This window comes from Bacillus rossius, chromosome 2, assembly GCF_032445375.1.
Source record: "Bacillus rossius redtenbacheri isolate Brsri chromosome 2, Brsri_v3, whole genome shotgun sequence".
Lineage (NCBI taxonomy): Eukaryota > Metazoa > Arthropoda > Insecta > Phasmatodea > Bacillidae > Bacillus > Bacillus rossius.
This window is the reverse complement of record NC_086331.1, coordinates 24,952,590-24,968,993: the sequence shown is the minus strand read 5'-3', so window position 1 is coordinate 24,968,993 and position 16,404 is coordinate 24,952,590. Positions and strand designations below refer to the sequence as shown.

The 16,404-nt window shown below is 33.9% G+C and overlaps 1 protein-coding gene across 1 annotated transcript in view; it reads right to left on the bottom strand.

Moving 5' to 3' along the window:
* Nucleotides 1–16,404, bottom strand: part of LOC134529182 (proline dehydrogenase 1, mitochondrial-like) — a 161,762-nt gene that overhangs the window by 116,533 nt on the left and 28,825 nt on the right. The window contains exon 4 of the mRNA XM_063363018.1: nt 3,699–3,842. Within this exon, the coding sequence (XP_063219088.1) occupies nt 3,699–3,842 (144 nt within the window). The remainder of the gene's footprint in view (nt 1–3,698; nt 3,843–16,404) is intronic.

Below are 16,404 nucleotides of genomic sequence, written 5' to 3'. Positions count from 1 at the left end.
ATTATTTTATAAGGTTATGTAACCTAAACCTTTCTACAGCAGTGTGATCACCTATTGTTTTGGTTATGAAAGTTTCTGCAATTAAGCTTCAATTTTCTAACTGACAAGAATTATATTTTTAGCTTTCAAACATTTCTGCTGGAAATTTCAACTATGAAAAAATCAATTTAAAGAAGAATAGTTAGTTTAATTTTTTAATGAAAAATTCAACATTTTGTCGGTACAATATGTTGTTAATTAGTTAATCCGATTTGATTTGTACACAGTGCGGCAGAAAACAGGCGAATTGGAAAGGATTGTAAATATTAAATTATGGTGCACTTTGTTGTCATCTGGGCTCATAGGGCCCTACTATTTTGAGGATGATTGTGGGAATGATGTGACAGTAACTGCACAGAGATATGCCAAAATGTTGCAAAACCTTTTTACTCCACAACTTGCACAGTACAAACTGAACACGGAAACATTTTTCCAATAAGACGAAGCAACGTCGCATACTGCGAGAGCAAGTATGAACATCCCTGATCACGTTATTTCCCAAAATGGTAATATTGCATGGCCCCCACGTTCACCGAACCTCACAGCCTGTGACTTTTTCCTGTGAGGCTATTTGAAAAGCAAGGTGTATCAAGATAACCAACCAATAAGTGTTGAATAGAGTGGCTCGCATCACACCGGCAATGCTGCAAAATGTAATGGGGCACTTCAGTACCTGGCTAAAATAATGTGTGCAGTTGGACGGACGTCATCTTCTCTGTGCTATTTTTAGGACATAATCAATGCAAAGTTATGTTCCATAAATGCTTTTTTATGTACTTTAAAGAAGTGAAAATAAATTTTGGAAACAATGATTACGTTTCATTTTACGACCCTTTCAAAATCGCCTGTTTTTCTGCCACACCTGTTATTTATAATATGGTACATACCTAGTAATAGATGAGCTCATCCGTAAGTCTTTTAATAGTCAGTAATAGTTGGATATGTGATGTTAACCTGTTTTGTTAGTGATTAATTTTTATTTTATTTTATTTTACAAGGCCAGTAATGTATTTCTATGTATTTCGCCGTTTCTTATTAACTTACAAGTGTTTGTTATTTTTGACAAATCATCTCATTTAATATTTTTATTACTACGAATGTTTTTTCCATATATAATCAAATAGTACAGTAAATTTAAATATTCCAACAAGTCTAGAACTTTCATAGGTTTTAGTGTTTTGGACAATTTTCAATGTCACCCATTGAGGTTATGTGGGATGCTGTGACAACTGAAAGACTTTTAGCTAAAACTATGCCACAAGTACAGACTATTGACATTTAATTATTTTCTTCCTTCTAAAAGTTCAATGTTATACTTAACTATCATGAGATTATATATTTTTTAAGACACTGATTAAATTCAAATTTGCTAAGCAATTATTTTTGCTTATGCTACATTTTGTTATGTCACATTTGTGTCACTTTTGTCTAAGAGATAACAGTAGCCTGTATTATTTTTTTTTAGTTGATTTAAATATTTAATATGTTTTTAATTATTAAAAGGCATTTTTAGGGAGAAAATGGATTGGTAGAGTTTGAACCATAAGTTTTTCTCTAGAATGTTAGAAAGTAGCCAAAATTGTGGTCTAAAGCTGAAAGGTTGTGCTAATCATCTTGCCTCACTAACACAAATACGCATCTGACTAGGCGGGCCCCGTAAGTTATTTTGCTATGACCTATTTTGCATTCCAACCAGACTATCCCCTTTCCTTAAAATAATGCTAAAACACTGAACTTGAAATGAGGAAGAATTAGGTTCAAATTCCCACCAGCTGTCATTTTAGTTTTCCATAGTTTCACAAAATTATCCCAAGCAGATGCTGCAGATTCTTTCCCGAATTTCCTTTAGTGTGTTCATTGTGTGTGTGCGTCCATAATGGCAACCATTTTGATTGCGGATTACAGCAGAGCAGATAATGCAATTTCTGTTATTCCTAGAAGAAAATCCAGAAAAAAAAAGGCACCACTTTCTGCAGAACAAGTGTTCTAAAGGAAATGTCAACTTATGAAGGAAAAAAAATGTGTAAACAAAATAATATCATGGTTTAAAAGGTGTTTTAGTTACACTTGACTTTAATGTACTAGAACGAATCACACATTAAATGAAAGAATAACATCACAAGTTTACCTTCCATTCGTCAAATGACACATCCAACCTATAAGCCAGTTCTTTCTATACTTAACTCATCATGTTTGTACTAATAGGAGTGACAGACTTTTCAATCCTGTGTCTCAAATCAGGCAAGGAAGGCACATATGCGCAATACTTTATAAAATCCCTACTGAAAAAACTGTATGGGGTGAGATTGGGTGTTCTTGGAGGCTACCAGAAACAAGCTCCATTACCAGGTCCACGGTGACTAGTCCAGTGATCAGTAACCACATAATTTAACCAATTTGGTACAAAGTTATGGCAATGAGGAGGTGCTCCATCTTGTTGCCAAATAATATTATCTGGCTAATTTGAAGGTTTAAAAAGAGCCATTCTTGCAGCATATCTAGGTAAGCCAATCCCATTACGCTAGCTTCAGTGAAAAAGAATGGCACATTGACTTGCTGTTGAGATAATGAACAAAATTAATTCAATTTTGGAAAGACTAAATCACATTTTAAGAGTTCATGGGGATGTTCGGATACCCAGATATGAACATTAGGAGTATTGATATTTTAACGCAAGTTAAATTTTGACTCATCACTAAACACAATATCAAGAAAGTCATAAAGTTTATGCTGCAAAATTTAGACTTTAACACAATCAACTCTCTCTTCAGACACTTTGTTCTTGCATACTTTTCCCTTTACGCAGACATTTAGTCATTTCAAACCAATTGTACCATCGACGAATATTGTTATCATATAGGAGCTCACAATTTATTCTGTGAAGTGCATGTTAAAAAGTAACTACACACATACACACACACTTTGAAAACTTAAAAACACGGAATTCCTTCTGTTCAAGAGTCGCTATCTTTATTAGTGGCGCTGTCAAGTAGAAAGAAAGAGAAGCAATTAAAATGCATGCCCACAACTTAAACTGTATTCCTGGCTCTTTAATTCTGGCCTTGAAACATCACTTCAACCCTCATCTAAGAGATATTATAACTAATTAAAACTCACATTCTTGTATGTACATCCAGTAAAAACTGAAATATGATCAACTTTACCTTCTTCCAAAACATTTCCCCCCTTTCCCTATATTTGTATCTTACTTTTCCAAAAAAAAAAAAAAAAAAAAAAAAACCTTTAGCATCTCTCGAGATCAGTACACTAGCAAAGGTTCCTTATACACTTTAAAATACGTCAATTGACTTATAACACAAACCAATTAAATCAAGTGTAGTGAATGAGTGTATTAGGAATGGCAGAAAACTTTAATAACTAAACAAATTAATATCCAAAAATGATGAAACTAATTCAAAGAAAAAAATGTTTAAAATATGAAATCCTCAATTAATTAAAATGTGTATGTTTAAGCATTAATTAAACTTATTACAATTCTGAAACATTCTTTATAGACAAATTATAATGATGATTTTAAAATCTCAAAATAAAATTTAGCTAAACAAAATATGCATCTGCACTGAATGTAATTTGTATATTTCATGCATTAATTAATAAATTTACAAAATAAATAATATAATAGTGAATAATGGACTCACCTGATACCTTCTCAAGACATTCTTCAAATGTTTCTAGATTACGTTCACACTGCGCTTCATTTAAATAGAAGTATGTACGTGCACTTTGAACTTTGTAACGGCGATCCGCAAATGACTTCGACATGTGGTACTGGGGGATTGTACCTGAAAAAAATTAAAATACATTATGAATGTCAATTTTTTTTACAGAAGTTTACCATAAGAAAACTGCTTATACAGTCATTCAAAAATGATTCAACTGCTGCATTTCGAAACTTTAGCAATCCTTCTGCTACTCTCATATTCAGCAGCAAGACGCTGAAAACAGCAAAAGCTATAAAACATCTATGTAAATAAAATACAGTCTACACTTGAAAGTAAACATGATATACAAATACAAAATGTTTCTTTAAAATGAGGACACATTTCAAAGGTTATTTCTCAGGCTGATAACATCCACTATGCACTCTTTGGTGGCCAATTTTTGAAATATTCGGTCCCAGCCTAAGCACTCTTTCGTGCCACCATGCCCTCTCTCAGCCCTTGTGTCAACTAAATCCAGACCACAATCTCTTTATTCTGCACTGCACAAGCCATCTTAGGCCTTCTGGCCAACTAATACCTACCCCCCTTATGTTCTTCCGCCCTTGTGGAAGCCTTTAACTCTGTGTGTTTACCATCCCTCTAAAAATACTTGTGTGTTGGTGGGCGTGCATGACTTTTTACTGCACCTTCCCGTTGTTCTACAGTCTGTTTTACGTTAGCAATTGATTACAAGCTGTAATCAATTTCAATAGGAAATTAGTTTCCCATAATTCTGTTTTTCACCATTTGTCAATAATGTAGTAACATAGTGATGTCTTCTGGTGTGTCTCCGCTTAACTGGATTTCTGGATCAAGCTCTCCATGTTATAATCTATTTCCTTCCCACCATAGCGGTAAGTGTGAACCACCAAGCCTTAGATTTTAATGTTTCTTCCCCCCTTTGTGTCTGTGTCTTTTTGGCTCTTCTTTATTTCTCTGTGCCTACTTTTTGCATAGTGGGTTGAAGTACTTCATGCAAGAAAGGAGTCAACACTTGACTTTCCAAAACTGCTGGGCTTATTTTAAACCACAGTCTGCTAGAGTTTCATGGTGAAGAGCTTGCCAGTGCCCTTGAGCCATCTAGCCATCTCCCACCTACCCTGCAGCCGGCATTGGGCACATTTATCTTTTCATAAACCATTTTCATTCAAATTTGTACTCAAAAATGTTGTTTAAATCACCATAACCAAAAACCTTTAGCCATTAAAAATTGGAAATACACCAAAGAGTTGACTTTTATTTTTTAAATATGTATAATCCTCAATTTTACCCTTTGCTGGATTTGTACCATACTGATGCTACATGTACTTCATGAAAAAAGCAATCCACAATAATTCTTATAAAGGCTTGTTAGCAGCATATCCAGTATATGTGGTGTTCTAAATTAATTGAGCAAACATTTCCTTCCTCTCTCAGAATGCTCAGAAAGTTTATACCATTTTTGACGTGACGTCTAATAAATCGATGAACACCGGCTGTGTGTCCCGTAATGCACATTGTCCCACTACGGATGTGTCCTGTTATGCTCATTGTACGCATGCGTGGCATCTCTCTTCCACTCGATTGGAACAACCATCGATTTGACTTTTCAATCATATTTTCGTCGTTTGAATTATTAATATTATGTAATTTAACGATAGTCCACCGATTTTCAGCACAATCGGTACGGTTATTCAAAAGTAATGTTGAATATTCAAATACATTTTTAACGAACAATGGTGTTTTACAGTTACACATAATAATTCAAATTACACCCGGGATCTTTTGCACAATGTTTTAAAAAAATATTTTACCTAACACATTATAAATAAGTTTGGTGTATTTAGGATGCGTATTTGTTATTAAATCGTGTTATAAAAACAAAATAATATTATTCCCCTACCATGCTGCTATCTACGGTGACGGACGCAAATCGAATAAAATGCTATATCTATCCGCTATCGCGGGAACCAGGCACGGCGAGTGCAGTAATAACAGGTTATGTTACAATTGACTAAAGAATTATGGTGATTCATATAATTTATGATAGATATTTGATTACAGTTTATTTATATGAAAACTTGTTCATAATTATATTTAAACTTTATAGCTAAACACCAATTTTTAAAATTAATTACAAGTCATCTAGACGTGAACTGTTTCGTCGACTGTTTATAAAGTGAAGTGAAAAGTTAATGTGGTTTTCATTGCTTATTACAACAGGGTCAATCCATATCAAGTACCTATCCCAGCACAAGTTGCTTGACCATTTTAGAAAAAAATAATTTTTTGTGTGTGGCCTCACTAGCATATAATAAGTTCAAAACCACAATAATATAATTTTATCATGCTTGGTTTATTAATGGTTGCTAGATTTACCTGATCGGGTGCGGCAGTTTTGACGTTTGCAAGACTTTGGGGGAACTCCAATAAAATTTTATTGGCTGCTTCCGGAATTATGAATTAAATAGCACTGTACTGAGCATGCTCTGAAGTAACTTTATATTTAGTAAAATTTATTTATTTTATTTTTTTATATACGAAAATGGGGTACAAATATAGTCAAAATTTGGGTCAAAAATACGATATTCAGTGGTGTGTAGTGAAAGGAAGACTTCAAATCTCAGAGATGAAATTCACACAGGGACTTCCTTTCTACCAGTAGTCTTTGTATACCAAAAATGAAACCTGAGAAATATTTCCTTTAGTTTCTATGAGCACGTCGACTTCCCACTTTTTGCATTTTTTACAAATTTTACACCTAAATGTCTCTGGTGGGCAAACTGATAAAAATTTGGGATTATGCCAGAATGAAGCTCTATATATGACAGTAAACTCCTGTAAAAATTTGGACTTTGAGACTGCACTGTGAATGCAGAAAAAAAAATTTAAATGTGTGGAATTTTTCCTTTATACTCTAGGGTTATGTTACTTACCCACCCATTAAAAAAAACATCAATTGTATCAACCAATTTCATATAAATAATTAAAATTCATATTATCACATTTAGAATATTACAATACGTATTATAATGCACTATTAATCTGTACTACAAGGAGCACTGCACATTAATTAGTATTTGTGTTATCTTTGGATATTTTGTCTTATTTATGTTGTTTACTTATCAGTATGGAGGGTATCTGTTCAAAAGAAAGTTTTACTTCAGAAGAATGTCACAAGAATGTTTATGATAATGTGCCTATGAAAATGAAATTGATAAGTGAGTTCAGTGAGTAAGATAAAAATCAGTTGCAGTTGAGAGTGAATAAGCCTATTTTGACAGTTTGTAAATATCATGAGATCAAGTTTCTATGAAAGTATTATCATATTTTCGGTCGTGTTTGTTGTGACCCGATGCAAGTTCACAAGAAGGTGATATCAAAATGACTCAGGGAAATTAAGTTGAAGCATACTTTTCAAGATGTAAGTTTGAGGTTATGTCTTGTGCCTGGAAAATCTCTTTGCCCAACATGCTACAGTAAGATATTTGTTACCAAAGAAAATGCAAATGATGAGGAAGAGGTTGATGAATTTGTTAACATCACAGAAGTTGCAGAGAAACTAGACTCTGCTTTCAATATTTTGGAACTTTCCCCAAGTACTTCTAAGATCAGAAAACTCAGTTCTAACAAAAGAAATCTAGCAATCAGTTCAAAAGCACAGAGAGTATCAGAAGAAGTAAAGAAGAAGTTGAGATTGTGTTTTGTAGAAAATGATTCAGTTATTCAAGATAAGGACAGTTGTTGAGTATCTTCATCAGAATATAATGAGTTAATCAATAAATTGAGAGCTAAAACTCTTACAGCTAAGACACGGTAAGAATCATCAGTCTTCTCCCTACCTCTTGGTCTTGCGAGAAAATAATGAACAAATTTCAAGTTACAGAGAGTGTTGTGAAAACAAGGAAGCTAGTTAAAAAACAAGGAATTTTACCTCACCTAGGAAAAAAGAAAGGTGCTGGAATTATTGATGACATTGCAAAAGAAGTGGAAAGGTTTTATGAAGATGATGAGAATAGTCGTATATGTTCTGGAAAAAAAGACTTTGTAGCTGTGAAAATTAATGGAGAAAAAGTTCACAAACAAAAAAGACTCATTTTGAACAACCTAAATGAACTGTATCTACAGTTTAAAAATGAATATCCAGCATTCAAGATAGGTAGGTCTAAATTTTGTGAGCTGAGACCAAAGTGGTGCATTTTAGCAGGTTCGTCAGGTACACACACAGTATGTGTGTGTCTTTATCATTAGAATGCTTAACTAATGATTGATGGAGCCCGGCTGAATGTAGACTACAAAGAATTGCTCAATATGATAGTGTGTGATTCCACCAACTACTCGTGTATGATGGGTGAATGCCAGCAATGCCCAGGAAAAGAAGTTTTCTTAGAGTTGTTTGCTGAGCTTGAAGAAAGTGATTCTTTGCCTGACAATATTGTCTACAAACAGTGGGTTACTGTTGATAGAGCAGAAATGGTCACAACTTTGAAGCCAAGACATGAATTCATGGAAGATCTGGCAGGAAAGTTAGTTTCTTTGAAAAACCATCATTATATTAGCAAAACTCATCTCAGTTCTTGAAAGAAAGGAAGATAAATTTGACTGAATACGAGTGCCTGGTCCTAGCTGATTTTGCTGAAAATTACACATTTGTAATTCAAGATGTAATACAATCTGCTCATTGGGCAAAAAAACAGGCCACTCTACATCCATTTGTCTATTACTACATGAACGGAGAAAATATTCAACACAAAAGTGTTTGCATTATCAGTGACAGTTTGGAACATAACACATTGGCAGTTCACACATTTCAAGTTCATCTTTTGTGTGTTCAGTCGTGGCCATGTGTCAGTCGCGGCCGTGTGTCCCAAGAGGACGGACGTGTTTAGTGCGAGCTCCACGGTATTGTTGCTTCTAGCTCGTGTTACGCAATTAGGTTACTGGCAATTCATGCTCAACGTTAGTTTGTGCGATGATTCGCTAGATTTCCGGGGTTTTTCATGTGAAAATGAACTGATATGTTGTGTTTGCAACACCAATAGAAAAGGTAAATATAATCCTTTCATCAATTGTGCGGGCTGTACTTCAGTTAAATGTCATGAAAACTGTGCTGAACGAGCAGGGACTCTTAATATAAATAACGGTTTAAAGACGTTTTTATGCTCTCAATGCCAAACTACTAATACTGTTCAAACCATGAATCCAAGTTCCACTGCTGGATCGCTTTCTGCTTTATTTTCTAATAAAGATAAAGGATCGAAACAGAAGTCAGCCGCCGCAAAGGGCACTGACATAAATTTATCTTTCAAGATGTGTGTAACTGCTTGTGAGATAGGCGTTCAGACTGATGAATCTTTGAATAATGTCATTCCTGGAACGGAATCTTTACTAGAAAAAATATGCGCCAAGCTGGATGTACTCTCAGTACAAATGGAAGAAGTGAGAAATGAAAATTGTATTTTAAAAACATTATTGAATGACACAAGAAGTGAATTATCGCAGCTCACTAATGCTCCGGTAACGCAGCAGAAACATGACATTAATCCTGTTAATGCATCTCCAGGCAAGGCGACCTACAGCTGTGTTACACAACAGGGAGCGGTAAGTAGGTCAGTGAACAATAGCCGGTTACCGTCACCGCAGCGGAAACAGAATGCCAGGAGTGTACAAAATCACCCAGTCCATAGTCCGTCAGCTCAGATCAATTCAGTATTATCTAAAGCAAATGAATTAACAGAAACACAGCAAGATGAAGAAGGATTTACTGAAGTAAGGTATCGCCAAAAATCAAAAAATAATTTAACAAAAACGGCGCAGCATTCCGAGAAAAAACGTGAAATGCAAATTGGTGTTAGAACCACATCCACTTTGAAAACCGTAACGAACCCTAGGCAGTTTAAATCTAAAGCCCTGTTTGTCTCTAGATTCGACCCCTCAGTTACTGAAAGTGAAGTCACAGCATATATTAAAGGTGAACTTGATATCTCCTACCTTCGCGTAGCCAAGCTCAAGACCAAATACAATACATACGCATCATTCTTTGTGGCTGTTCACGAGAAGGACTATGATAGACTTAATAATACTGTGTTTTGGCCTTCGGGATGCTTAATTACGGAATTTCGGGTTAGACTCCACAATGAACAAATATTCGGGTATGATCAAGCTAAAAGTCAAGCATCTATCGTTACCGATAGCACAAACTCCACAAAACCGCAGTCATCTGCTACGTCGTCAGAAGTAAACGAGGCGCCCTTATCATCATGTTCCACGTCAGCGTCTGGAGGAGCGCCTGGCCCTTTCTCTTCTGGCTAGTCCGTGTGCGTGCGTGTGTGACATTTATTATCAAAATGTGAGAGGTCTAAGATCAAAATCAATTGAGTTTTACGATAACTTAGCAGCTAATGATTTCGATATAATTTGTCTTACTGAAACTTGGTTTAACAATAATAGCATTAACTCGCATTACTTTGATGATAAATACCTCATCTTTAGAACAGATAGAGATCCAGCCTTAACAATGAAGGAAAGGGGAGGTGGGGTATTAATTGCTATCAACAAAAATAAATTTAAATATGCTTACCCAACCCATGTTTTCGATCATACAGGAATTGAAGCTGTATGGAATTAAGTTAAAACCTCTCAAACAAATACCCTAGTGCTTGGTAATATTTATATTCCACCGGATACATCACCTGCAGTGTATGGTGCCTACTTTGAAGAGCTCGAAGAAAAGTTTGCAACATGCCAAAATAATATCCTTATTCTTGGTGACTTTAATGTGCCTGGTGTTGACTGGTCTTACTTACATTCAAAAAACGTAAATCCTATTGGTATGACATCCAAAGCTAAAGCTGTGTTCCACTTTATCTCAGGTTTGGGTTTGTCCCAATGTAATGTCACTCAGCCTCCTATCCACCTATTGGACCTATGTTTTTCTAATTTACAGCATTGTGTGGTTAGTAAAGCCTTAGAGTCATTAATTAAAGAAGACACATTCCATCCGGCTCTTATTGTTAATATTGAAATAAGTCGAATAATCAGAAAAGAAAATACATCTACAACCTTTATAAATTATAAAAAAGGAAACTACTTAAGTTTGTATAATGCTCTTAAAAATCATGATTGGTCTATATTATATAACACTACTGACGTGAATATTATGGTAGACATTCTAACTACTACAGTTAATCAATATATTATGAGTTACATTCCTGTCACTGTGAAAACTACTTATAGTTACCCGCATTGGTACTCAAAGCAACTTATACGAACACTAAAACATAAATTCATTTCCATAAATTATACAAAAGAAACATGAATCCTTATTACTATGCTCTATTTTCACAGAAACGTAAAGAGGCTAAATATCTCATTTCAAGAGACAAAAATTTTTGGTTACAAACTCTAAACAACAAAATCAAACAAAATCCAAAAAAATTTTGGCGTTACATAAAAATCATGAAAGAAGAATACAATCAGCCATTCTCTCTCAAGGTCAATGATACTGTCACTAATGACACATTTTGTATTGCAAACAGTTTTGCGAACTATTTTTCTAGCGTATATGTAACTCCAGCCAATAACAGCACTCCTTTGATATCTGATAATACTGCTTGCTCCATTCCTATGTCCACTATTACTGAGAGTCTTGTACTTTGGGGGATCAAATCCTTGAAATCTACTATGTCAACAGGTCCAGATGGTATTCCTAATTTCATAATAAAAGGATGCTCTCTGGTTCTTGTTCCTATCCTTCAGTTTATATTCAATAGCAGTATTAAAAACAGCATCTACCCCAATATATGGAAAACTGCCAAGGTCATTCCTATACATAAAAAAGGTAGTAAATTTAATGTCACAAATTATAGGCCTATTTCTCTTTTAAATGGATTTGCTAAAGTTTTTGATAAAATAATATTTAAGGACCTCGATTTCAATCTCAAAAATAAACTATCTTATTGTCAGCATGGCTTCAGAATTGGCAAATCTACTACTACCAATCTGATAACTTTCATAAATCCAATTTATTCTGAAGTGATAACCCGAGGCCAAGTGGATGCTTGCTATTTTGATTTAGAAAAGGCTTTTGATACAGTAAACCATCAGATATTACTCAGCAAATTATCCATTATGGGATTGAGCAACAAATATATCAAATGGTTTGGCAGCTATTTAAAAGATAGGAAATACTTTGTTTCTATTAATAAAACTAAATCTGATTTACATATGGCAAACTCTGGAGTACCTCAAGGTGGTACCCTTTCTCCCCTTCTTTCCAACATTTTTATTGATGATATAACCAAAGCACTAAATTATTCTGTTGGTCTGTTATTTGCAGATGACCTAAAAATATATAGAAAAATTACTTCATTAAATGACTGTCACTTACTTCAACATGACATTTCTTCTGTTGTTGCATGGTGTAAGACTAATCTCGTTAAACTTAACTACAGTAAAACCACCACAATAACCTTCTCAAGAAAATATCATCCTATTGTATTTGAATATAAACTAGACAATCGTACTATTGCAAAATCAAACTGTGTCAGAGACTTAGGTATTTTGCTAGATTCAAAATTATTCTTTCACAATCATATTGAAACACTTAGATCAAATGCTAATAAAATGCTAGGGTTGATTAAATATGTCACATTTAATGCATCTAATTTAGATTCAACACTTAGTCTTTATATATCCTTGGTTAGATCTAAATTTGAATATGGTTCTTTGATTTGGAATAACATTAATAAATCAGATAGTGACAAATTGGATAATATACAATTCAAACTGATCAAAATTATAAACCTAAAAAGTAACATTAATCTAAATGTAGATTTACACTCCCTTCTTGGTTCCTTACCATTAAGAAGAGAAGTATTAGATGCATTATTTGTACACAATTGTTACAAAAATACAATTAATTGTAACTATTTTCTTCACAACACTGGAATTAGAATACCAACTTTCAATAGTCGTAATCAATCTTTAATTTGTGCGTTAAGTAAAACTAATGATCTATTAAACAGAATAACTAAAAATTACAATAAATATGCAAGGTTATTTCCTGAATTAGATAGCAAAATAAAATTTAAAAAAATACAACTATTCCTAACTTAATTTTTTTTTCTCTTTCTTGTGGTTAATAATCATATTGTTTCAAGTTAGTTTTATTTTTTATTTTTTTTGTGTTATTCTTATTTTCTACATTATAAAATTTACAAATAAATTATTTACTAATTGTTATATGTTGCATGTTGTGTGTATCGTTTTGTTTTGTTGTCTTGTATTTTGTATTGTTTTGTTCTGTCTGTATGTATATGTGTTGTTTGTATCGTGCCTACCACCCAAGGCCATATGCTGTAGGTAGGCATGCAACAAATATTAAATAAATAAATATTACTGAAACTAATCCTGCAATCAAAAAATTTCTGTTATTTTCTGATGGGGCTTCCAGCCAATACAAGAACACAAAGAATTTAATTAATGTCTGCAATCATAAAAAAGATTTTGACCTGCAATGTGAATGGAACTTTTTTGGTTCTTCACACGGTAAGAATGCCTGTGATGGAGTTGGTGGCACTTCAAAACGACAAGTTTCACGAGCAAGTCTTCAAAGAACAGCAAATAACCAGATACTTACTCCTCAAGAAATGTTTCAGTACTGCAGCACTCAAATAACTGGTATTTCTTACATATATATATTGTCAAGCACAGAGATCTACAACCATGCCACAATGCTGGAACAAAGATTTGAAAACTGCAAGCGAGTTACTGGAATAAGAAGCTACCATAGGTTTGTGCCTGTAAATGAGAGCACTGTAAGGTGTTATGTTACTTCAAATGCAGAAAATTTTCAAGACTTTCAAGTCAGCAAAACAATTCCCTTGAATGTGGACATAAGTGATATAGTTGCATGTATCTATGATGGACAATGGTGGTTGGCTGAAGTTGATGACATCAGCAATGAAAATATGGATATCCATGTAAAATTTTACCATCCATCAGGACCCAGTACATCATTCAAGAAACATGTTAATGATTCTACCTGGGTGCCATTTAACAGAATTCTGAGAAAACTTACACCACAGGAACTTACAACATCCACGGGACGTACACACAACATTTCTAACATTCTTTGTGATGAAATTTCTGTGTTGCTTAACAGTCATGCTTGCTGATTTTTGGTTAAGTTTTAAACACTTAAGATTGTAAAGTACATGTATTGTAAATATGTGATATGATACATTGTGTATCTGTACACATGCATGTTATAATAGTTTAATGTGCATAGTTGCCACATTTAAAACTTGTTTTTTATGAATTCACAGATAAATCTCAAAGTCCAAATTTTTACAGGAGTTTACCCTCATATAGAGCTTCATTCTGGCATAATCACAAATTTTTATCAGTTTACCCACCAGAGATGATTAGGTGTAAAATTTGTACAAAATGCAAAAAGTGGGAAGTTGACGAGCTCATAGAAACGAAAGGAAATATTTCTCAGGTTTCATTTTTGGTATACAAAGACTACTGGTAGAAAGGAATTTCCTGTGTGAATTTCAACTCTGAGACTTGAAGTCTTCCTTTCACTACACACCACTGAATATTGTTTTTTTGACCCAAATTTTGACTATATTTGTACCCCATTTTCGTATATAAAAAAATAAAATAAATATATTTTACTAAATATAAAGTTACTTCAGAGCATGCTCAGTACAGTGCTATTTATTTCATAATTCCGAAAGCAGCCAATAAAAATTTATCGGAGTTCCCCCAAAGTCTTGCAAACAGACAAAACTGCCGCACCCGATCAGGTAAATCTAGCAACCAATAATAAACCAAGCATGGTAATATTATATTATTGTGGTTTTAAACTAATTATATGCTAGTGAGACCACACACACAAAATTATTTTTTTTCTAAAAAGGTCAAGCAACCTGAAAAATTAAGTATTCTTGCATTTTAAAAATCTGATTACTAGTATAATTTCAAGTATTTATTCTTTTATTATTAAAAAAGTAGCATCTGTCGGCGAGTGCAGTAATAATAGGTTATGTTAGATATTTGATTATAGTTTATTTATATGAAAACTTGTTCATAATTATATTTAAACTTTATAGCTAAACGCCAGTTTTTAAAATTAATTACAAGTCATCTACACGTGATCTGTTTCGTTGACTGTTTATAAAGTGAAGTGAAAAAATGTGGTTTTGATTGCTTATTACAAGAATTTCGGCAATAAAGGTTAATAATTATTCTTGCATTTTAAAAATCTGATTACTAGTATAATTTCAAGTATTTATTCTTTTATTATTAAAATAAAAATGATTCAATTTTATTCATAAAAGTATGCAATCACTTCATCAATGTTTTGTTATGACGTTGTCACGATAAACTATCATCCGTAAACCGACTTTACAGACAACCAATTTTTTTAATGATTAAATGTTGAGTTTACATTTAAATTTCTCTGTTCGGTAGGCAAGTGTTTCAATGGTAGCAGAGTATGTTTTCTTTCTCAGGATGGACCACAATGTTTCAATGGTACCAGAGCCTTGGCTTTTACTTTTCCAAGTACTATACATATATATTTCTTTACTTTCTTACAAAAACTGCATTCCTTTAAGTCGCATACGCATCAATGGTTTTAAAAGCTATGATTTGTTAGTATTTAGATTTATATTATTCCAGTTATTTATAAGTATATTTGAGTCACTTAAATAATAAAATATATACATATATATTTTGTTTTCAAATCATTTTCATAGAAAATTGAGGTAATCTATGTAGCATATTGTATTTTTCTTTTGCAAACACAACAATAAATAATTAATTTTCCTTGATCACCACTTACTGCTATGGGTGAAATATTAATGGTTTTAATGTCAGTCAGTATAATAGTGATACATTTCACATCAGTTGTGCATTGTTTATTTTAGGCTTTCAGTAACATTAAAAAATAGGCCCGTGACAAGTTCTTTGATAAAAATCACCCCTTTAGATGTTTCTATTTTATCGAACCTATCTGTCCGCTCGTGCAAGCACAGTATTTTTTCGCCTTATTTTCCTCATTACATATGTTAGCTGTGTTCCGACAACATTACGTCACATGACCTTCTACAGACCCACCCACCGACTGGCTAGACAAGCCCGCCTAAGGCCACCATTTTATATCAACACCCTTCCTCCTTCCCAGTCACAGAGCTGGACAGCTGTAAAGCTATTGCTGCTGGCCAAGCTGCGACCTTCATGTTACGTCATTGACCGGCAGGGCAGACAACTCGGTTCCGTCTGCGAGGACTTTAAATTAAGTTAGTTATTTCCTACTTCCTTCCTCAAGCCCTAGTGTTACTGATCTGCCACACACACTTGTGTTTGGTAATGTTTTTTTTGGTAACAGAAGCAAATAACCTACTTTTTTGTTACAATTGTGTTTTGTTTGGCTAGAATCGTCGCCGACTAGCACACGTATTTTTCCGAGCAGGCCAGTGCTCCTTCTAGTACGTTTACATTCAAAGGTTTTCCATTCAGACGTGCAGCCATGTTTAGTTTCTGCAGCTCCCGGCTGGATTTTCCTCTCTCTCCATTCTCCAAGCCTAAATGCACTACTCTATGTACACACACTTCAGGGCCTCATCCTTCCCGGCCGACCTACCCCCTTCTG